Source organism: Pongo abelii, chromosome 17 (assembly GCF_028885655.2).
Source record: "Pongo abelii isolate AG06213 chromosome 17, NHGRI_mPonAbe1-v2.0_pri, whole genome shotgun sequence".
Classification (NCBI taxonomy): Eukaryota; Metazoa; Chordata; class Mammalia; order Primates; family Hominidae; genus Pongo; species Pongo abelii.
In genome coordinates this window covers 41,305,604-41,329,897 of record NC_072002.2, presented here as the reverse complement: position 1 = coordinate 41,329,897, position 24,294 = coordinate 41,305,604, and the positions used below count along the sequence as shown (strand labels likewise).

Here is a 24,294-nt window from a genome sequence, read left to right as displayed (position 1 = left end):
TAAAGTCCTGGATTCTAATCCAGGATCTAATGTTTACTGGGTAAACTTGGGCAAGTTTACCTCTCTGAATCTCTATTTCTTATTTACAAGCTATGGACAAAATATTTCCCCCTTTTTTCCCCTGGGACTGAGCTGAGAATCCAGTGAGACAATGCATGTGTGCTAGTCATCTCTGTGCATTCTCCCAGGAACTACCCTTGGTGTTTTGTCATGACACACCTGCCCCTGTAATTGCTGGGCCTGAGGCAAGAGAACTACCAGGTGAGGTGTCAGAGCCCTGGCAGCAAAGAGTGGTTGGCTCTCGGCGGTAAAAAGAATTGACTCATCATTACTGGCCATCAGAGAAATGCAAATCAAAAGTCAGGAAACAACAGGTGTTGGAGAGGATGTGGAGAAATAGGAACACTTTTACACGTTGGTGGGACCGTAAACTAGTTCAACCATTGTGGAAGACAGTGTGGTGATTCCTCAAGGATCTAGAACTAGAAATACCATTTGACCCAGCCATCCCACTACTGGGTATATACCCAAAGGATTATAAATCATGCTGCTATAAAGACACATGCACACGTGTGTTTATTGCAGCACTATTCACAATAGCAAAGAGTTGGAACCAACCCAAATGTCCAACAATGATAGACTGCATAAGAAAATGTGGCACATATACACCATGAAATACTATGCAGCCATAAAAAAGGATGAGTCCATGTCCTTTGTAGGGACATGGATGAAGCTGGAAACCATCATTCTCAGCAAACTATCGCAAGGACAGAAAACCAAACACCGTGTGTTCTCACTCATAGGTGGGAATTGAACAATGAGAACACTTGGACAAAGGAAGGGGAGCATCACACACCAGTGCCTGTCATGGGGTGCGGGGAGGTGGGAGGGATAGCATTAGGAGATATACCTAATGTAAACGACAAGTTAATGGGTGCAGCACACCAACATGGCACATGTATACATATGTAACAAACCTGCACATTGTGCACATGTACCCTAGAACTTAAAGTATAATAATAAAAAAAAAAGAATTGACCAAACAACAGTATAAGTTTGAAGAGGAATGTTTTGTTAGGTAGGAGGAATGCTGCAGCAGAGTGCAGCTTCAGTAAGAGAGGACTGAGCGTGCCCAGTTGGATCTTCCTTAGGCGTATTTGTGGATCTTAATGCAGGAGCTGAAGGGTGATTTGGACCATATTAGTCATATTGGTCATGAGAAATGATTAACATTTGTGGATGTTTTGGTGCCTTGATGTCAGCAAAGGTTGTACAATGGGCTTCAACATGCTTGCATTCCAGAAATGTATAGAAATTCTAGACGTCTAATTACTTCTAAATTCCTCAGATAAGGAGTTTCACCTCTAGATGATCTGCTTGGTGGCCACCAGGTGATCTTTGCTCTCATCAAGAAAAAGTGTAGGTCCCTTTTTCTTTCTGCCTTCATCACAGTCCCACCAGCATTGCAAGGGGCCTCATGCACGTGTCCTGGGGCCATCGATACCCACATCAAAGCCCCAGGAATCCTTTGAACACTCCTTGGGCCTTGGAGCCTACACACCAATGATGCAATCTGGTCCCCTCCTCCAGAGATCTGATCTGGGCAGAGTTAGGTCAGAGAATTCTGGCATCCCAGGTACTCAGTGCATGGTCTAGGAAAGGTGTGGATGCCATATACAGACACCTGGGCCCTCCTCACCTTCTGTGAAAGTGATGTGTGTGACCAGTTAGAATGACAATCATTAAAAAGTCAGGAAACAACAGGTGCTGGAGAGGATGTGGAGAAATAGGAACACTTTTACACTGTTGGTAGGACTGTAAACTAGTTCAACCATTGTGGAAGTCAGTGTGGCGATTCCTCAGGGATCTAGAACTAGAAATACCATTTGACCCAGCCATCCCATTACTGGGTATATACCCAAAGGACTGTAAATCATGCTGCTATAAAGATACATGCACACGTATGTTTATTGCGGCACTATTCACAATAGCAAAGACTTGGAACCAACCCAAATGCCCAACAATGATAGACTGGATTAAGAAAATGTGGCACATATACACCATGGAATACTATGCAGCCATAAAAAATAATGAGTTCATGTCCTTTGTAAGGACATGGATGAAATTGGAAATCATCATTCTCAGTAAACTATCGTAAGAACAAAAAACCAAACACCGCATATTCTCACTCATAGGTGGGAATTGAACAATGAGAACACATGGACACAGGAAAGGGAACATCACACTCTGGGGACTGTTGTGGGGTGGGGGGAGGGGGGAGGGATAGCATTAGGAGTTATACCTAATGTTAAATGACGAGTTAATGGGTGCAGCACACCAGCATGGCACATGTATACGTATGTAACTAACCTGCACATTGTGCACATGTACCCTAAAACTTAAAGTATAATAATAAAAAATAAATAAATAAATAAATAAATTTTCAGACAACAACAAAAAAAGTGATGTGTGTGAAAGAGAGCAAGAGAAGATCCTCTAAAGTACAGTGCCTGGCTGGGGAAGAGTCTCACGCCTACAATTTTTGAAACTGTCTTAAAGGCAATGCTCTTTCCTTTAGGTTTTATTCCTAGTGTATTTAGCATTGAATATTATTTTTGTAGTTGGCTTGTGTATGCTTTCAGCTACAAGTAACCAAAAACTTGAACTTATACCCAAAAAGGTTAAATAACACATAACAAGAAAACCTGATGTAGGGTGGTCCCATGGTGCATTAATTCAGAGGCTTGGTGACTTCATCCTTGGGGTGTGTTCCCCTCAGTCATTCCTGAAGTGAGTTGGTTTTGTCCTCAGATAAGGAGCTTTGCCTCCAGATGATCTGCTTGTGGCCACCAGGTGATCTTTACTCTCCTCAAGAACCAGTGTAGGTCAAGAACCAGGCATCATGCCCAGACGTGACAACATGCACTGAAAGAAAAGGAGATGGTTTCTCCCATGCGTGTCTTTTTATTGGCAAGAAAAACCTTTCAATGAAGTTCTTCAACAGAATTCATCTCACCTATAGCTGGATGTGATGGCACATGCCTATAATCCCAGCTACTGGGGAGGCTGAGGCAGGAAGATCGCTTGAGCCCAGGAATTTGAGTTTAGCCTGCTCAACATAGTGAGACCTCATCTCTACATAAATAAATGTACATGTCATTAGCCAGAAATGTCGAACGACCACCTAAACTAAGGGAGATGGGGACCACGATGATTAGTTTACATGTTTTATGCATGTCATGTGAGAAGAGGGTTGGGTACCAGAGTAGAAAAAGAGGAGAAAGGACTGTGGACAGGCACTCAGTTGTGTTTTTCACAGTAAATAAAGCTAGAAAGTCACTGCCCTTCCCTGACAATGCCAAATTCTTAGTCTTGTGCAAATCTTAGCTCTCAGTGACTGCATCTAGTTGGGATCCTCTTTTCAACATTCCCACTCTCCTTCCTGGAGCTCACCCGCTCCCTGGAGTACCCTACTTCCCGCCCTTCTGGTGGGCTGCACTGTGCCAGTGCCTGGCTTGCTTTTTCTGAAGTCAGCAATTCATACTGAACACCAATAAAAGATTTTTCCAGAAAATAGCTTGTTGCCTTAGGCATTCAGACAATATTTCTCTTCACTCCTGGAGTGTCTCTTCCTCCATGTCTCTATTATTAGGTACAAGTCCACTTCCAGCCCCCACTTGGAGGCCCTATCAGTTGCACCAGTCCACAGCATCTTCTCTAGGGCCCCTCCCTGAACCTTGACTGTGAATTTCTTGTTTACTTTTTACAATAGCGTTGCAGACATTAAGCACCTATCTTTCTGTCTCTCACATAATAGACACTCAACAACATGTGCTTTGGTTATTTTCTCCTAAGTGCCCAAGTGGTGGGGAGCCTCTTCTACACCTAAAATGAACTAGACAATTAACAATTTTCCTAGTAAACTCCATTCAACCAAGTTTATGGGGGATAGTCTTTACAAGCTTACAAAGTAGCCTGTAAGGCCTGAAAGCAATAAATCAATATCCACTGATCTAAACATACTTTTCTTGTTTTCTTCCTTCTATCCATGAAATATCAGCTTCCCTGAATGTCTAAGGCCCAAACCTTTGACGTGGGTCAATGTGAAGGAAAAGATGAGTGTGAAGAGGATATTTTCAAGATAAAAAAGGAAAAACTTGGGGCTAGCGGGATTAAAACCTCTACTGACATCTCAAAGAAGAAAATAAAGCTCACCTCTGGCCTCCACCAGTTTTCTCCACAAGCTAATGAGATGATGATTAAGAGTGTGGGGAAAAAGAGCAATGAAATGTCCTTGTTTCCCCCAGATGAAACTCTAGGCAGGATTGTGTGTTCATTAGCCACATAAATTGCTATTTAAAGTGAACAAACTCAGACTTCACAAGCATAGATTCTGTTTGGACTCATATTACCTTTCCTAATGAAATGCTTCCCGTTGTTGCCTTCATACAGAAAATTAACTCTAAATAATATTAAAACTCTTAATTCAATATAGATTCCACTAATTGATCCTTTAGAAGTAAATCTACCCAGGGAAAATAAGACTATTTTAAATTATTTACCAAAAATTGTGTTGAATCTTTTGAGTGTTTCGGTTCAGAGGATTTCTACATAATTCTAACAATATATGGTAAAGTTTTTGAAGCCTAGATACATATTTTAATGTCGTTGTTTCAAATGGGTACCCCAATTGATGGTTTATAAGTTCTGATGTGCTGGACCACTGGCAAGTCTCCACTTTACTTTTACTCCACTTTACAGAGTAAAATTGTAAAACTCTAATAAAACAAAATATGTAGTAATCTATAGAAATTGTGCTTTAACTGCACTCCTAATAACAGAGTTTATTCTTTTTTCATGAAAAGGAATAATTTTAGATGCTAAAATGCTGAATAATGGAACATATTTATAGGTATATTGAACAAACCCTCTTAGGAAAGAAGGAATCTAGGTGAGCCCTGCTTTAAAGGAAAAAAAATATCAATATATATTGATATGTATGTCAATAAATATTCTCATTAGGAAAAAAAGAAAAGCGTTGTTTTGACTATTCCTGTGTAACCAAGTATGACAAAACTTAATGATATAAAAATGATATTTTGCTTGCAGTTTTGTGGCTTAGGGATTTGGGAAAAGTTTGGCAGGGCAGTTTGTCTCAAATCCACATGGGGTTTGCTGAGGTGACTAGAGCTGGAAAATCGCCTTCTAAAATGGTTTCTTGACCCACGTATCTGGTCCCTGGGTTGGGATGGCTGGAACACCTGGGAGCTGGTCACATACTGTTCAGGCAGCTCTCTTTCCATGTGGCCTCCATGTGTGGTTAGCTCGAGCTTCCTTGCAGCATGGTGGTCTTAGGGTTGTCTGATTTCTTACACGGTGTCTGGAGCACGTTTTTAAAGATGGAAAGAAGAAGCTGCCTGATTCTCAAGGCCTAAGCTTAGGGATTGGAAAAACATCATTTCTGCTGTATCCAACTGGGTAAGCAAGTTACTAGGCCTGCAAAGATTCAAGGGGAAGGGAATTAAACTCTAACTCTTAATGTGTTATCATTTTTTTCTAGCACAGGAGTGAATAAACATATTATGAAAAGATTTGTCATTTTACAAAATAATTCATTCCAGTTTTTCTCAATATAATAAACCCACCAAAGACATTTAGAATATTATATTATTTAAAAGTGACTACTCACACCTAACTTACTAGAAACATGTTCAATGCTCAGAGTAATGTACAAATGCTCACATCCCTCCTTTAGTCAGTAGCTGCAGCTTACGCAATTAAGACTAGCATTCCTATTTTGCAAAGCTACTTAAAACCTGGCAATAATTAGGTATTTACTATTGCCAGTGTGACTTCAACCTCTAAAGGTCTTCCAAAAATCTTCTCTGCCAAGAAATGACTGCCTCAGAATGAGATCCTGAATATCAAAAGGTTTACTCTAAGATTTAATTCAGCCAGACCAATGTTGGGAATCTGAAAGGGGCTGTTGTTTGTCACATTAATTATGTGCTTGTCGGGTAGATCCCAGTGGGAAGAAATTTTGTACTTGGGAATTTCCAAGACAACCTAAAACTGTTGTTTCTCATACTGATTTTACTATTTCTTTACAGAGAGGTCAGCCGCCTGCAAATCTTTGAGCATTCAGTCCTTCTCAGGCTTTCTCCACGCTGTGCCGGATGGCAGACCCCAGGGCTGGGGAGTGCAGATGGAGAGTCAGCCCTGCCAAGGCAGATGGCCGACCTCAGAATCCCAGATCTATCTGTATCGATATGTTTCTGAAGGGCCAGTTTTTGTATCTCAATACACACTGTCTGGAGCTCACAGTACTCGCTGTGCTCATAATGGCTGTCTTTGCCTAAGCGTCCTAGCAACATATCAACTAAGCAAATAGAAACAGACAGGAGCAAGTGGAGTTTATTTAAACCTACAGGAGGGCAGAGAGGATTCACAGCCATATAGAGGCTATCCTCAGTGTCTGCGGAGGCTGGTGTTTAATCAGCAGCATGAATCCAGCCATAAATTATAAAATAAACTCACCATTCTTTTATACCATTGACCACACAGAAGCTATGCAGTTTCTACAATTTTATGTAGACCTCTACAGACCAGGTGGTTTTCAAATTGGCCCAGTTAAACTTCTCTGTTCCTCCTCTTACAATATAGTACATAAAATCCTCTCACATCCCTGTTTGCATAATTTCTTTTGGAATTATGGAAAGTTAGCATTTACCTATCTAAATGAATAGACCATTGAATCTTGCAAGAGCCAAGTTACTTGTTCAAGATTCTACTACCAATTGTTGAAGAGAACAAGTTCTGGCAGGGAGGTCTCTGATTTCTAGAGCGGCTCTCCCTTTCTCTTCAGACCACATTTGACTATTGACAGTCCACAGTTGGTGGTCACTCCAAAATGTGAATAGGAATTTAAACCATAAAGCCTGCATTCTAAAATCATATGATCTTAGCTCATGACTGGGGAGAATCTTGACATGTAAATTTGGTTTTCATCAAACTAATTTGTATTTGAAAAGAGTTAGGACATGAGGATGAGAGAAAGGGAATCCACTAAAATGGGAAGCCCCTTTTTCCTTGGAAACAGAAAGAAGGGAAGAGAGGGAGGTGATGTAAACATATCAAAAAACTCCCAAAGTCTCAACTTTATAATATTCATAATAGAACTCATTGACCCTAAGGATATAAAGAATTATTATATGCTATTAAGGACTACCTGATACAGAATATTTATAAAGAGGAGCACCTAGCAATGTACTATTTGCTATGTCCCAGGCACCAAGGTGAGAGCATCATAAATATTGTTGTGTTATGCACTCAAAACATGTAGAGATTATTATTAAACACATCATTTTATTTAGTCTTCACAGTGACCCTGTGAAGTAGGTACTTGTATTACCCCCATTTCCAGATAAAAACAATTCACCTTAGATTAAAATGAGGTGCCCACAGCCCACAGTGATCAAGTGGTAGAGCTACAACTCAAAGTTCTTCACCACTCTACAAAATTGTCCTTAATCACTACAGCTAAAAAGCACAGAAAAGGTAAAAATCTCTGGATTCATATTCCAGTTCTGGCATTCATTAACTGGAACCTTGTGCATGTGAAAAAAGATTCTGAGCCTGCCTTCACCATCAGAAAATGAAAGTCATTTACTGGGAAAATTAAATGAAATAATATTTAAGTGTCAATAGAATGACCAACTCATAGGAGGTACTAAATAAATACTTACCTGATAAAAAGAAAATTGCAAGATCTTTCAAGTGTCTTACTCCTGAAACATTGTGGTTAGATAATTACAAGTTAAAAAAAATTGTTTCATTCAAACAAATAATTTGATAAACAATAATTGACTAATAAAAAGCTAGTCCACAGAAATTTTTTTAAAATAATTTATTCCTGCAACTTTTAAAACCTAGGGACTGATTATATATGGCTTATGGATATTCCAAACATATCTTGTGTACACACACACACACACACACACACACACACACACACAAAAGAGAGAAGAGGTGAGAACAAAAAGCACATGTAATGAGAAGGTACTCAAGACTTCAGTCCCAGATTACATGGCTCGCAGGCATCCCTGGTTAGGATGAGAGGTTAGTCCATCTAACTCCAAATCCGTGTTCCTTTTGTTATATCATGCTGTTTCCTGTAGGAAGAGATTGACTAAGAAAATCTTGCATTTAGGTGGATTTTATGTATCCATATTCTCTCATGACAACCAATAAGCAGGAATTTTTGGTGTACTGGCACCCAAGACAGCAGTAATTTTGAAATTATTTTAATATATTGATAAAGGCATTTTTTTACTATTATTGTCCAATTCCACATCCAGCTTTTCTAAAAAAATCTTGCATTAAAATAGCTAAACATGGCAATAGTGGTGACCTGGGTTTTAGGTCTGGCCCTGCAAATCAACTAGCACTCTAACCTAGTTACCCTGTCTGTAAAGGAAGCATTTGAAGCATTTCAAGCTCCTTCCTCTCTTAAATCCCTATGAAATGAACAGAACCAAAACCCTACCACCTTTCACTTTTTCTGGTTAACTCAGAAGTATAGAAGCACTACAGATTCTCATTATCCAAAAATATTGCCAGTTTTTTTTCCATTAAAATCTAGGTGAAACAAAAATGGTATTAAACAATTCATGGCAGTTAGTATTATATTATCTGGTGGTTATGCTCTTCCTCCCTTTTTTAATAAGTAGCATGTGCACAGTAATTTTCATTGTCATGATTCTATGCCTTCTTCATAGTGCATTTTGCCAAAGAAACATCAGACATAAATGAACATTCTCAGGTATCCTAGCAACAGGATGTGATTAATAATACCTCTCAGAGCAAGGCAGATAAAATGCCTGAAAGTGAACGCAAACTCAGAACTGGCTACTGAGAAATTGGTAGTGTGGTGAGGCAAGTTTCACAAGATACCACGACAGACTTTATTATAAAAAGATGGAAGCAAGTAGAAGAGAGAACATATTTTAGAGAGGAGACTATAGTTGAGCATGAAAATACAGTATATATGTGTGTGTGTATATATATATACACACACACACATATATATAGTGTACATATAAATGTGTATAAACATAAATAAATGTGCGTGCACACACACACACATATATAATTTCCTTTTCCTGAGAAGTGACATGAGATACTGAGTTATGATACAGATGCCCATACCCATTATTGGTGAGAGCATCAAATTGCCATTTATGTGCCTGTGGTTTTAAAAGATCAGAAACAATCACTGTGATTAAGAGACTACTTCCATACTGAAGTACTGAAATGTACTGTAAATTGACATACATGTAATGTTTCTCCATGAAACAATATCCACAACTTCAAGTCTAAAATAGCTTTTAAAAATATTGAGACTCAGTTTACATAGATAAATAGTCATGAGATGCGGAACTTTAGTGTTCAATTAAATAAATTTTCTCATATAAGAAAAAAGCTTTATCTTGCAAATTCAATTTTTATGAGGTTATGGTCCATTTTTATTCATCGCAAGTGGAGTGCTGCATCCAGGTTTAAATAGAAATAAGATGCAAACCATATTTTAATGTTTTGTTTTTAAACTAGAATCGGTGATAAAATAAAGCACAACTAGGACAGAATGTGTGTTCATTATTCTGAAAGCCTTTCTATTATTTTATGACCCACTTTTCTAATATAATCGTTTTCTTGGTTGTCAGTTGTAATATACATACCTGCTAAAAGCTCTATTCTTGGTTGTACTTTCACTACATTTTAGCAATACTAAAATTGACTTCATGTTCTCCAGCATTTCAGAGTGAGTTGGAGCATTTGTGTTTAAGGCACGGTGCTAGACATCAGGAGAGAGAACGATGTGGGACTCTTGACTTGTCCTGAAGGAAGCCACCATCCAGTCAGGAAAACAAACACACAACTAATTGTGAACCAAAATAAGAATCAGTGTTATGGCAAAGGCGTAAATGAAAGGTTACAGGAGCACAGAAGAATGGTGCTTCACTCTGCAGGGCATGGAGAGTTTGGGGAGCTGGCCCAAAAGAAAAGACTTCACAGAGGACTGGCAGCTGAGCTGAGCTCTAAAAGCTGAATAGGGTTTTGATAGGCAGGAGCCACGTGACAGGACATTCTGGGAAGCAGAAACAGCATGAATGGGGAACTGGGGTGGAGGTGTAATTCCTGGTATAATGGGTAACTCCTCTTTGTGATGCTTGAGGAGTGACAGCAGAAGGAAAGTTATGGCCAAATTGTCCAAGGTCATAAATTTTATATTAAGAAATGTAGAGTTTGCTATTTAGGAGTGATTGGATTACAATGACAGAAAAAACCAACAAACCAGTTAGGAGCCCATAGAAAATAGATAACCCCAGGAACAGATATAAAGTTCATGAACTAGGGTGATGGCAGTGAAAAAGGAGAAGATATGTCTCAAAGTCCTGATAGAGGGGAATGTATTGGACTGAGGGACAGATTAGATGGGAAGAAGGAGCAAAAGAAAGAAGCCGGTGGTTCTTAGGTTTTATGTTCGGGTGCCTGAGCAGACACCAAGGATGAGAAGTTTTGTAGGGGACTATAATTATTGGTTTTTTAATGAAATCTTCTTCTTCTTCTTCTTCTTCTTCTTTTCTTCTTCACTTTAAGTTCTGGGATACATGTGCTGGACGTGCAGGTTTGTTACATAGGAATACCTGTGCCATGATGGTTTGCTGCACCTATCAACCCGTCATCTAGGTTTTAAGCCCCGCATGCATTAGGTATTTGTCATAACGCTCTCCCTCCCCTTTCCCCTCACCCCCAACAGGGTCCAGTGTGTGACGTTGCCCTCCCTGTGTCCATGTGTTCTCATTGTTCAACTCCCACTTGTGAGTGAGAACATGCGGTGTATGGTTTTCTGTTCCTGTTAGTTTGCTGAGGATGATGGTTTCTAGCTTCATCCATGTCCCTGCAAAGGACATGAACTCATTCTTTTTTATGGCTGCATAGTATTCCATGGTGTATATCTGCCACATTAAGCTCATCATCACTGGTCATTAGAGAAATTGGGACTATAATTATTTAAGTTAAAGACATGTGTTGAAGTGCAGTGGAGGACACAGGTAGAGATTTCCAGGAGGCTTTAAAACCTAAGTAGATTTTGGAGCTAGAGATGTAGTGTCACAGTCGTCTCTTTGGGGGAAAGTGAACATTGAGAGAATGAGAGATAAGATCACCTATTCAGACTGAGATAAAGATACTAAAGAAGGAAGCCTAGAGGGTCATCTCCATCTAAACAGTTCAATCTCTGTGTCCATTGATCAATATAGTACTGTCCTACCATGTAATTTTTATTTTTCTAATTTGATGTTTCATGTGTATATGTGTGTGTGTGTATATATATACACATATATATACATATATACACACATATATACATATATACACACATATATATACACACACACCTATATACACACATAACGTATATATATAACTTAGAAATCTAAGTAGATTCCTGTAACAGGACTAATTCATGATAAAACTAATAGGTAGAATTTATGTAGCACTCTACAATTTACAAAGCCCTTTCATATAACATAGGGGCTGAGAATTGTTCTAGGTCTTCATAAAAAAAATTATTTGAGGTATTCATAAAAAAAAGTTGCACCTTTCAGCCTCCCTTCTGAAACATGAAATGCCAATATTTCATGTGAATTTTTTCTGTTTCTTGCTAGCTTTACCATATGGAATTGTTTCATCCTCATAGCATTCCAGAGAAGCAGGCCCTGATCCCCACTTTACAAATGAGAAAATCAGGGAGACGGATTGATATGCCTGCAATTAGCATTACTGTAGGTATAGTATATTAAATGATAAATTATGACAGACTTTTGTAACATATATAACACTTATCTCAGAATTTAGCAGCTAAAAACAACAATAAACTTGTCAGCTCACATTGTTTCTGTGGGGGACTCTGGAATAGCCAACTGGATGGTTCTGGTTTTGGCTTTCTCAAGATTACAGTCAAGATGTTGGCCAGAGCTGCTGTCAGCTGAAGGCTTGACTGGGGCTGGTAAATGGATTGCTCATATGCCTGGCAAGTTGATGGGGGCTGCTGGCAGGCCTTTGTTCCTCATTGGTGGTTGACAGGAGGCCTCAGTTCCATGCCACATGGACCTCTCCATAGGGCTGCTTGAGTGTCCTCACAACATATTATCGGGCATCCCCCAGAGGAAGTGATCCAAAAGAAAGGAATATTGGAGCCATAGTTTTTTGTCTTTGTTTTTTGAGATGGGGTCCTGCTTTGTTGTTCAGGCTACAGTGCCGTGGTGCAGTCATAGTTCATGGTAACCTCAAACTCCTTGGCTCAAGTGATCCTCCTGCCTCAGCCTCCCAACTAATTAGGGAGGTGACAGATGTGTGCCACCATGCCTGGCTAATCTTTTAAAAAAAATTTAGAGATGGTGGTCTCATTTTGTTGCACAGGCTGGTCTCAAACTGCTGGCCTCAAGTGATCCTCCTGCCTCAGCCTCCCAAAGCACAGGAATTACAAGCATGAGCCACCACACCCAAACTGGAAGCCACAATTTTCTTAAGGATCAACCTCAAAATCACACACTATTATTCCCACAAAATCCTTGATTACACAGTCAATCTAATTCAGTGGGATTACACAGGACGTGAATATCAAAAGAAGAGAAGATGGGAATCATTGGGGACACCTTGATCACTACACCATATTATTTATCTCAAATACATACACTTCCAACTTTCAGAATTAGTGACTCATTCTAATATAGGTTAAAGACACTCCAAAAAGATGTTTTTCTTTACATATTTTACAATTCAAGCCTTGAATACCATTTTTTAAAATTTATGAAAATGTCCAAGGCCTCTAGTATTCATAAGTGAATAATCAAACAGTAAGCAGTGGCTTGTCCAGTGGAAAACTTAAATGAGAAGGTGCCCTGTCACACTTCGTAATGAATGAGGCCTTTAAATGGATTATTCATGTTATTTATCTGTTGGAATCATTGAAATAAATTGCATCAAACAAGTCCTCTGGAAATCACCCAAATGAATATAACATGCCATTAATCAAGGTGCCAGTTAAATGAATTCTACACTTTTGTCAGTGACATGAGGGAAGATTGTATATTTTCCACCTTATACGTTAGGATTTTAACAGACTTGAAGGGCTGTTAGAAAAGCTTGGATAAAGTTTACATGTAGCTTCAACGTGTGGCCTAACTTCTCAGTAACTAGCTCCAGCTGTGGAATGTTGATAGCTGACAAAAAAGTGACAGCTGGAAGGATAGTCTTCACTTATCCCAAACCGAGGTCCTCACCTCCACCATGGTGTTCATACACACCATTACCCAAGTACACAGTTTCTTACCTAAGTCTGTAAGCATGCTTAGGATTTCCATAGCTTAGCAAAAACCTTTAGTTGGCTTGTATTCAAGCTATTGCCCCATTTCACTTATTCGACTCATTTGGAGGCTGCCAAAGTTGAAAAACAAGAAGCCATGTCCTCAGCTCCACTTCCTCATCACACACTTACTTCCCAGACCCTCACAGTCTCTCTTGTGTTCTCTGCCCACTCTCTGCTAAAACTACTCTCTCACAGTCTAGCAACAAACCTGTGAACTCAGCAAGCAGTAGCAACATGCTATTGAAAACCCCCATACTTCTAAAACTTGATTTGTGGTACAGGAGCCTGCACTTTGTTGAGCTCCCCGGATCTCAGCGGCTTCTGACTTCCCATGGGCCTACATCACAAAACAAAAGCAGCAGTCATGTTATCTTAGTTATTGTCCTCCACTCACTCCTCTGTGCTGTCTGCCTTTATGCCCCATTCACTCCTTCAGCTTCAGCCATCTTCTTATGATGAACATTTCTTGCATCTGTAATTTCAACTCAGATTTGTTGAATTTATTGAGACTTGCTTTGTGACTGAGTATGTGGTCAATCTTAGAGAATGTTCTGTGCACAGATGAGAAGAATGTGCATTCTGTGGTTGCTGGATGGACTATTCAGTAGATGTCTGTTAGGTCCATTTGGTCAAAAGGTCATTTAAGTCCACACTTGCTTGGTTACTTTTCTGCCTCGATGATTTGTCTGATGCTGTCAGTGCCTGTTGAAGTCCCCTACCATTATTGTGTGGCTATATCTCTTTTCTTAGATCTAGTAGTATTTGTTTTATAAGCCTGGGTGCTCCAATGTCAGATGCATATATATTAGGATAGTTAAATTTTCTGACCTCTTACAAGCTCCTTGTCCCCATAGTACTTCAAAGTCAGTAGGTCTAACACTGAACTTGTTATTCCCAGCCCCATCACATTCTATAATACCGTTTCCCCAACTTGGATCTCTATACCCAAAGTCACCTAGCTAACCACTCATCTTGACTTCTTCTCCTTCCTGGCAACTCACATTTTATAAATCGCTGGGCCCTATTATTTCGGCCTCCCCCCATCTCTTGCATCCATTACTTCCCTCCTCTCCACTCCCACTGCCATGTCTCAGTCCACCCTTTCATTGCCTTGTGCCTAATCCCCTAGGATAGTCCTCCTCCAATGCACTGCTGTAAGCGTGCAAGGTCTTCTTGCGCAAATACCCTGTCCATTTAGCCCATACTGTTTCCTTTGCCAAGAGTCAGTCATTTCTCTATTTCAAATTTCTCAAATCCCATTTGTATCTCAAGGTCAAAATCAAATGCCACTTTCTCCATAACTTCATGAGCACCCCCTCCTTTCTTAAAATAACTGCTTCATCATCTCATATCTTTAAACATTCTACACCGTTTGAGGCACATCTCACTTCATATTATATTGTCTGTCCTTTCTATTTTTTCAAGTGGGTTGTAAGAGGGCATAGTCTTATTTAGCTGTTTTCCCCATAGTGGTTTCTATGGGGATTTGCCCTTTGTAAGTTTATTGTTGAGTAAATGACTCTGGCTAACAAGATTTTAAAAATCCAACAGCACATTTAATGCATAGTTATTTATTTTTTACTTTCATAAATTGGTTTGCAAGCAGTTCTCATGCCTGTCAGCTAAGCCCAGTCATCTCTAGGAGCACATTGGACATGGCTGAAGTAGAGGTTGTGTTTGGAAATTGCTGTAAACTGGGCTTTCATCTTATTTTCATCATATTCTCATGATTCCATGCTGTAACTTATCTGCCACTTCTCATTTCAGGGAGAGTGGAGAAGAGAAGAGAACAAAAAGTAACTTCAGGTAAGATTTTGTCCAATGGGCTCCAGCTTTATTTCCTGATTTTATTTCTACCTTTAAATTTTTTTAAATTTATTATTCAAAAATTCACACTAAAATTAATAGTTTATGGCTTTTGAACTGATCGATATTAATTTAATTAAAATAAATTCATACATTTAGCTTTTTCACTTTCGCAACAGTTATGCCCTTTTCATCCAATCATTGCATTCAAAAGAAAATGAGATGGAATGTTGCTTAATTTTTTCATGATTATCTATTTAAAGGTGAGTCTTGCAACCAACAGTATTCAAATACAGGCATTGTGATGTGATAGTTGACAACCAGTTTACTTTCCCAAATGACTATGAATCTCAATTTTATTTCTTAAAACCGTATATGTAGTGGATGCTTTTCAGGACAGTGTTAACTGAGAAGCATCTTTATATTTTGGAGGAATTTTAAGAATGCCTTCACTTCTAAATTCATATGGATTCAGAAGTGAATCATGCTTTGGCAGAGTGCCATTGCACATAGTAGGGGTCAGTATTTGCTAACTAACACAAAATTAAGTTTTTACATTTTCATATTTCCATTACTTGCCTTTTAGCTTAAAGTTGTGAGGTAAGATAGATTTTCATTTACCAAGTCAGTCTTTGCATAGGAGCAGTGTTGCAGCTCACAGTGCCCGGAAATTGCCAACAATCATAGAGAATGCTAATTTGGCATGTGTACCTATGCCCGCCATCCTTCCCAGGTTTCTACCAACCCACTACTTCTGTGATAAGCGAGAGCTACCAATCACTCCCATCCACTAGCTTCTTTTAGCTTCATTTCCTGTCTGGTAATAAGATATTATGTGTGTTTCCAAAAAGTCAGCATAGTCAGTAGAAGACAAAGATCCATCTTAATCTAAAAGTGTATAAACAGCATAAGCTCCTGTCTCTTTTGTCCTTTCCAACCTTAGCATTCATTTCAGATAAGTGGGCAACTTAATACCTGCATGAATTTCCTGTTAAACATTATTGCTTGCATGCTCTGGGAACCTTTTAAAGCCTGATCATGAACACACACACACACAATTATGAAGGCAAGAAAGTGTCTGATTCCCTCACAGGTATGATTACCTTCATTATTGCTCCTTGGGGGAGAAATAATTTGTACGGCTTCTAAAATGCTATTTCCATAATGCCTTAAGTACTACCTTCTTAGTTAAAGAAAATGCACAGTTTGGAAGAAAGCTAAGTTGGCCAAAGTGTTAAGTCTGATGCCTCATTAGGTTCCCTCAATAGTCATGGCTTCTAAAATTATTTGTGATCAAGGTGACACCAAGGTTAGAGACAGAGGCAGGACAAGGACTCAGGCATCTCCACTCCCTGTCCTTTCCTGCACCCCCACCATGCTAACGTTTCTTTTCAAAACAAAGTGCTAGTCACTTTAATGCTTTGTTCAGTTACTTGCTTAATAAAACACTTTTCAACAAATGGAAAATCTTTAAGGCAACAGCATCTTTGATAGGGAACACAGGTCACTAGGGCTATGAGAAAAACCCCTTTACTAGTGGAATTTTTACTAATTTGCCCTATCTGATTTGTAGCTTGTCAGTTGCCTGATTTCTATGAGAGGGTGAGGTTAAGGATAACTAATGAATACAGCCCATATTCTAGGGGAACATTAGGGGGCTCCTAATCATTTCAAATGACAACAAATCATGCCCTCAGGGAATCTAAATTTGTAACAATAGTCTGAGTTTTCAAGATTGGAACATACTGTTTACCACTGTAGTCATAAATACTACAATCAGTCTGTGGTGCTGGCCTGAATGTAGACTTCTTTAGATAAAGTGTGTGGCTAAGATACTGAAAACATCATGGGAACTCCTATTTCTGACTTCTTGCTTGCAAGTTTTTACATCTTAGTTCATTTTCCTCAGGTTCTATGTCCTGCCTCCCCAGTTACTATATACCCCGCACCCTCTTGTTTACAGCTGAGTTTATCTCCTGGCTAAGAAAGACCAATATTAGGTTCTGGAACCTTTCAATCTACCCTATCCTATTGCACTAAATGTATAATAATTGAAACAAAAAAGTTAGAAAATATTTTAGACAGAATATTCCTATTAAAACCAGGACCTACCAAGACCCTCATGTTTTGGTTGGTTAAGGTCTTGCACTAAGATGAAAGTTACACAGAAGTAGCTTTTTATGCAGGGTAAGAACTTCATAACAAGGAAATGTCTCTAGCACTGGAAAGAATGAGATTATGTTTGTAAACATGTGCAGGGGTTGGGCACCCCCTAAAAGAATGTTGGCAACAGATTCATAAAGAGTTTGGTTAAATCATTGCTAAAGTTTTTTCTAATTTTGTGTCTATGATTCTATTGCCATTTTCACTTAATTGAAATGGCTCTACTATGTATAATGGTGGTCAACAAAACTTAAGTGGCTTTCATTTCATTATATAACTGAGTGAATCATGTTCCAAAGATTACACTAATTTAGTTTGGACTGAGTTTCTCAGTAAAGCATCTAGCTGATGGTGCCAAGACTATGGAATAAAACTGTCCTGTAGTCTATTTAGTGACTTCTATTTAGAGTCAGTCCACACTGATTGCAATCCGGGCTATTGATTCATGTGTGATGCTATTTTTCATAAGCCAGAAATAACTTCACAAGAGAGTATGTATGACTTGGTATCATTCATTGTCATTTTTGAAAACCCATTCAAATTATATGCTTCTTGACACTAAGCTTGAAAGTCTATGTCATATTCATAGAATATGGTTAGAAACATCAAAACTAAATTTGGCAGTTTGGCTTGGTAAATAATATTATAAAATATATGGTGGTATAATGATAAATGGACAAATATGAGGCGGCAAATACCTGATGTCATCAATTTTCTATTTTCCCTTGATTCTCTTTACCAGGAAAATTTTTAAAAAGATCAGCTATTTCATAGATTTTATGTAAAAACTTCATTGTTTGAAGTACCTTTATCTCATCAGAAGAAAGACCTCTTTGTGGGCCATGGAATTCTCGATATTAGAAAGCAACACAGCATAAAATGCAAAGAGGAATTCTTGTGAAGAAAAGTGGATCATAAATTATTGTTTAGAAAAAGCTATGTTAGGATGCTTACTACCATAAACTAGTGGAACACCATCTGTTAAATCTATATTTCAACATTTCCAAAAAGAAGAACTCTTTCAAATTCAGTTAAGTATAATGGAAAGAATAGCCCTAGTGGACCAGAGAATGGAGAAATCAATTGCGTACTTTTCATTTATTACATTAGAGCATCCTTAAAGTTAGAAATGGTTTGTTCATTTACATCGTTTGCAAAAAGCTACCCACAGAGAGGAACAATGTTTTTGTTTTTGTTTTCTCAACTCAAAAGGTGAAATTCATTATTGGAAATTTAGCAAATGTAGAACATCTGCTTTGCAAGCTCAGTCCTTTGCGGCTTACTTTTTGACTGAGTGTGTTGATTCTTGGAAACGTTCTGCAACAGCAATGGCACCTCCATTTTAAAACTTTTTAACACACATTGAACATGCAGTCATTCAGGATAAAAAAAATAGTTAAGTAGATACTGAATAAAATCTTCCATCTGTGCATGAATAACATGTTCATTTTATTATATGTCACATTTATTGAATACAAATAATATTTAGCACATTTAGCATGACTTTTCTCTAGGCTATTTCTATATTTATAGTGTTTTTGCCATAGTTCCTATACACTACCAAAAAAAAAACCTTAAAAATCAAGAGTGAGAAAGACCTATTTTGTCATAGTTTTAATTATTGGTGACCAACATTAAACATATGAGGTTAGCAGGTAGAAGACATTGTGACAAATACATTTAAGCAAACTATCATCCTTGAAAAGCCCATTATTTTGGACATTGGTATTTTGCAATAGCTACATGTTTCATTCTCAATTTGAGAATCATTATTCCAGTTAGAATCAAGCTTAAAATGCTTGTCATCCTAACTTGTTCATAGCTTATAAAAGCTATTTTATTGACAGCACCTCAGGCACCACAAAAGGGGCAGAGAAGGAATCTGAGGTATTTATAAGTTGATACTTTCAATTCGATAAATATTTTAATGGTCCAGGACTTGTGCTTAACATCAGAGATGCAAAGGTGAATAAGATGTGGGATGAATATCCTTAATTCACTCACTTTCAGTTCAGGGAGAAAAGCAAGTACACATGATTACAACATGGTTTGAAGAGTGCCTTTTAGAGAATGATGTACAAGGTATCATGAGGAATTCAGGGAGGGCTTCCTGGAAGAGGCGAGACTTCAGTCAGTCCTTGAAGAAAGAATTGGAATAGTTTACCAGGTAAAAAAAAAAAGTGGGGGGGAAAGGGCTCGCTGTCCAAAGGAGTGTGTTTATGCAAACTAAACAAATCTTGAAACACCTAATAGTTAATGAAAGAGACATTGCCAGAGAGATGAAGGTAGTGGGAAAAGGCATGGCCTATTGAGGGAAAGCTTAGTGATTTAATAAGACTGGAACAGAGTCATAAACAAGAGGTGGGAGATGTGGCCAAAATGTAGGCACACGCCAGAATCAACAAGGACCATCTATGCCGTCCCATGGAGTTTGGACTTCATGCAGTAAGTGCTGAAAGCTAATGAAGTACAAGGAATTACAGAATCCATCTGCATTTTCTAAAAATCTCTCCAGGAGAGAGATTTCTAAAAACCTCAGCAGAAGTATGGATTGGAAGAGAAATTGACAGGAGGCAAGGAAATCAGGAAGCATATCATTTTAATTACCCAAGAACAACAGGATGAAGGTCTGAGGTGTCTTTACTAAGATAGTGACATTAGAGAGGAAGCCAAGAAAATGGAATCCAGATACATTTACAAGATCAAACTGACCTGGTTGGATATGGAAGGTATGGGAGGATAACTCTTAGGTTTCCCGCCTTAGAGAAAAGATGTATACTGCAACCTGTGTAGGGAATACAGGGAGAGAGACAAGTTTGGTGGAGAAAATAATAAATTAAGTCATATCTATGTTGATTATAATGTGGCATGTGCGATATGGGGACAGAATTTTGTCAAGAATGTCAAATAAGCGGTAGGTTATAGGCAATAGAGCCTAGAACTTCAGAGAGATGCAGATTTGCCTCTTAAGTAATTGGTTCCTGGATAAGAGTTGAAGCCCTGGCTATGAATGAGCTCTAAAGGGAGTCAGGAGTGAGAAAAGAGACAAGGCAAGGCTGAATCCTTAGAACATCCCCAACATTAACAAAGAACACAGTAAGATAACTCAGAGACCGAGAGCCTAGGAAAGATAAATCAAAGCTGTCCTGTGAGAATCAACAGCATTCTCCGTCTCTGAATCCAAGAAAGAGAGAAAGTTAAAAGGAGGGTCTGGTCAAACCTGTCCAGTGCCACAGATTGAGCAAGTAAAATAAGCACTGAAAACATCTATTGGAGTTGCAGGGAGATATCTACTCATCACCACAGAGAAATTATGCTGGAGGAATTCTGTAAGTGAAAACCAAGTGACAAGGGGTTGAGGAGCGAATATAAGACAAATGCAGACTTGTTCTTTCAAAGAATATGTGAAAGGAAGGAGAGTGAGAAGGAAGAAGATATAAAAGAGAGAGAGAGGGAGAGAGAGAAGAGCTTAATCCTTAGGCCGTTAAGTTGGGAAATTGAAGTTTGTTGAACCTGCTATTTTCAGGCTCTGTGCCCAGTATCTTCTATTTGAGCCTTTAAATGAACATGTAAAGTTTGTTTATGGTCAACATTTTAAAAATTGGAAAGCTGAGATTGGGAAGGTTAAATTACTTGCTTTAGGCTCCATTTATTAACTGGTGGAACCAGAAATGGAACCTAGGCTGTGGCTTGCTGGAGCCAGCTTATAATATCTGGAAAGCTGTCTGGAGAGAACTGATTGTGCTCCTCTCTTCCCAGTTCTGCATTCAGTGAGGTCATGCAGGTAGCTTCAAATTGGCCATGGTGGGGGCATTTACACCATGGAAATTGGCAAACACTACAAACCAGGGTTCATTCAGTTTTAAACATTGACCAGTGTGCCCCTGGATCTAGGTCTGTGTGATAGCAAAGCCTGGCCATTTCACGCTGTCCTGCTATGTGACTTGATCAAGGTCATTTGGGTTAGCTAGCAGATGGCAGAATTGAGACTTGAACCCAGACCTGTGATCCACATCTGGCCTAACACAGACCCCAAGGAATTGCTGAAAAAAGAAGCAAAATATTTTTTCCTAAGATCTTATGCCCAGTGGCCCAGGTTGGTATAAACAAAATCTCATATTTTTCCGTCTTGTAGTTCTGAACTACCAATTTTCTGCCTTGGCCTCCCAGGCAATCCATCTCCAGCATGTTTGCTTTTTTAAGCAGCTTTCCTGAAGACCTGGCTCTCTGAACTATGTTAATGAATTCTATTTTTAAAAGCAACCAATTTTCTCTGGGTTTATGATTTCAGAACAATATTTATTATTGAATGAAATAAAGTCTCTTAGATGCGTTTTCCCCTCCTCAAAATGGAAGACTTACACTTGGGCTGTTCATTAAAAGAAGTCCTACAGGTTTTATTTTTAAACAAATTTCATTTTCCAGCCAGTCGAATTTATGATAGAGATTAAATAGCAACACAACTGTGCCACATTATTTTTAAAATACCTTAAATTTTATTGTGTAACACTGCATTTAAAGGAGTGTGTGTATGCAAACTAGACAAATCTGAAATGCTACGTAGCTAATGAAGGAGAAATTGCCATGTCACACCACATAGTCAAAGTACAGATATGAACACATCTACCTGAAATTCCCTCCACATATTTGATGTTTAATTTGGATTGCTATTACACTACACCGAACAGGATTTATTTGCACACAGTTGAGACTTGAAACATGCTTTCTTTAGGTGGCAGGGGAGAAATATTATCTTCAGCTGCATCACAATAAATTTCACGGGGTGCCTCCTTGTGTAACCGAAAAAGAGAAACTTTTATCTGTGTTGATTCTTTCACAAACAACATGTATGTGTTTCTTTTACCCAGAAAAGGAAATGGAGAATAATTTTGTAATTGGTGTTAGCCAAAAATTACTTTACACTTTCGTCTTCAATTAAATATGGTATTACAAAAACAAGTCACAAATAATTCCCAATTGAAATAGAAAGTAACTCAAATAAAAATGAACATTCAAGAGCTAGATGACAAATCTCATCAAGGCAGCATGAGACGAAGCAGGTCTCGACAAAATTGGGCTCATGCTGTTAGGCTCATATGTATGTGTTGAATGATCAACTAATTTATCATGGAAGTTGTATCAAAGGGCAACCTAGGTGTGTGTATCTCTGTATCAGTCAATATAATAACGACAGTAACTACACTCTTATGTGACATGACCTGTAATTTAGCATTCTAGGTAAATGCATATTTTGACTAGCTGAAAGTGTCATTTATATAAACAAAGGATTACAAATGCACACAGAAATAGAATATCAGAGATCCTCAGCCTGGCTTGTGAAAGGAGTGTTAAGTCATACCTGATTTTCCCACAGGGTAAAAAAATGAGGTGGTTATTTCTAACCAAGAAACAGATGCCCAACTTGTTCTTTTAAATAGAAATGACCACAAACATTTTAATCAACTGTAAATGATATACTCGTATACTGTGCAACTTAAAACCTTCTAAAGTGAATGTATGTCACTTGAGCCATGCAGTACAGAAATCAATCACATACATTGTCCCATTATTTAACTGAAAATCCCCAGATAAGAGTATTTGTAGGACAACAGAGAAGCCATGAAACTCCAAGGAAACATGAAACACCTCAAGTCCACTTACCCCAGAAGTGAGGTTATGACTGGCAGTTGGAGGAATTCCAAGAAAGGCTAAGCTTTAGTGGGAAAACAGAGAGACCCACAAAGGGAGGTACCTGTTGTGGGGGACACCAGAACCAGGGGTCCCTTTCAGAAGCAGCTGAGTGATCTGATTAATTAATTCGCACTGAGGAGTTATAGATGACCATGAATTACTACATTATTGAGTGTAGCTAGCATATTTAAATTTTCTTAGACATGATCCGGTATCTTGGCTTCCATTTGGACCATTTAAAGGGTGGGATGATCCCCATGCCTTTCTTTGAACATCTTTCCAACATTGCTTTCTTCTAGATCAGCAATATCCAATAAAAATACAATGTAAGCCATATATATAAATTACATTTTGAGTCCTTGGCAAATGTCCTTCTACCCTAGCTTACCTTCATTTCCTTACACATCTTTACTATGGCCTAGTTATTAGTATGACTATAAATCTCTAATACATTTCACACTGCACAGAAACAATCTGTACTTCTCAGTCAGATACAGTCCTTTCTTCCTCCAAAAAGTCCCTGAAATGCAACTTTACCAAGCCTTCTCTGAAAACGAATAGTTCTCTCTTTCACTGATATCCAGAGACAAACAAAACACTACATTCAAAACCTGACTTTATTTAATGCACTTTTATCTTGTTTTCTCTGGCCATTTTTCTTACCTAATCTGCTAGCTTTCCTGTCATTTAAAAATGTTCATCCCAGGACATATAGATAAGCAAATATGAACTACATTAAATTTAATATTTTTCCTTAACCTTCATGGTAACTTGAAATGGACTATATCTTTCTGCAGCAATAGGAGCAATATAGTTATGTGATTTTAAAAAATTATTTATTTTTTAAAATTATAAAATACACATAAAACTTACCATTTTAACCATGTTTATGTGTTAAAAATATTCAGTGGCATTAAGTACATTCACATTGTTGTGCAACTGTCACCACCACCCATTCACAGAAATCTTTTCATCTTGCACAACTGAAACTCTGTATTCCTTAAACAGTAACTCCTCATTCTTCCGTCCCTCTGTCCCTGGCAAGCACAATTTCACTGTCTGTCTCTATAAATTTGACTACTCTGGGTACTTTATATAAGTAGAATCATACAATATTTGTGGTTTTGTGACTAGCTAATTTCATAACATCAAATTTCATCCATATTGTAGTATGTGCCAGAATTTCCTTCCTTTTTAAGACT

General features: G+C 38.4%; 1 protein-coding gene and 1 long non-coding RNA gene across 7 annotated transcripts in view; one reads left to right on the top strand and one right to left on the bottom strand.

The window, feature by feature from the left end:
* Positions 1 to 24,294, top strand: part of CHST9 (carbohydrate sulfotransferase 9) — a 278,955-nt gene that overhangs the window by 117,253 nt on the left and 137,408 nt on the right. For 4 of the 6 annotated variants that reach the window (XM_009252309.4, XM_002828133.5, XM_063716870.1 and 1 more), the window contains one exon: positions 15,200 to 15,238. The exons of the other annotated variants lie outside the window; for them this stretch is intronic. In XM_009252309.4, the coding sequence (XP_009250584.3) occupies positions 15,200 to 15,238 (39 nt within the window). The remainder of the gene's footprint in view (positions 1 to 15,199; positions 15,239 to 24,294) is intronic. 6 annotated transcript variants of the gene reach the window in all.
* LOC129051525 (uncharacterized) overlaps positions 1 to 24,294 on the bottom strand; it is a 195,846-nt gene that overhangs the window by 103,896 nt on the left and 67,656 nt on the right. The gene's annotated exons all lie outside the window — the stretch shown is intronic.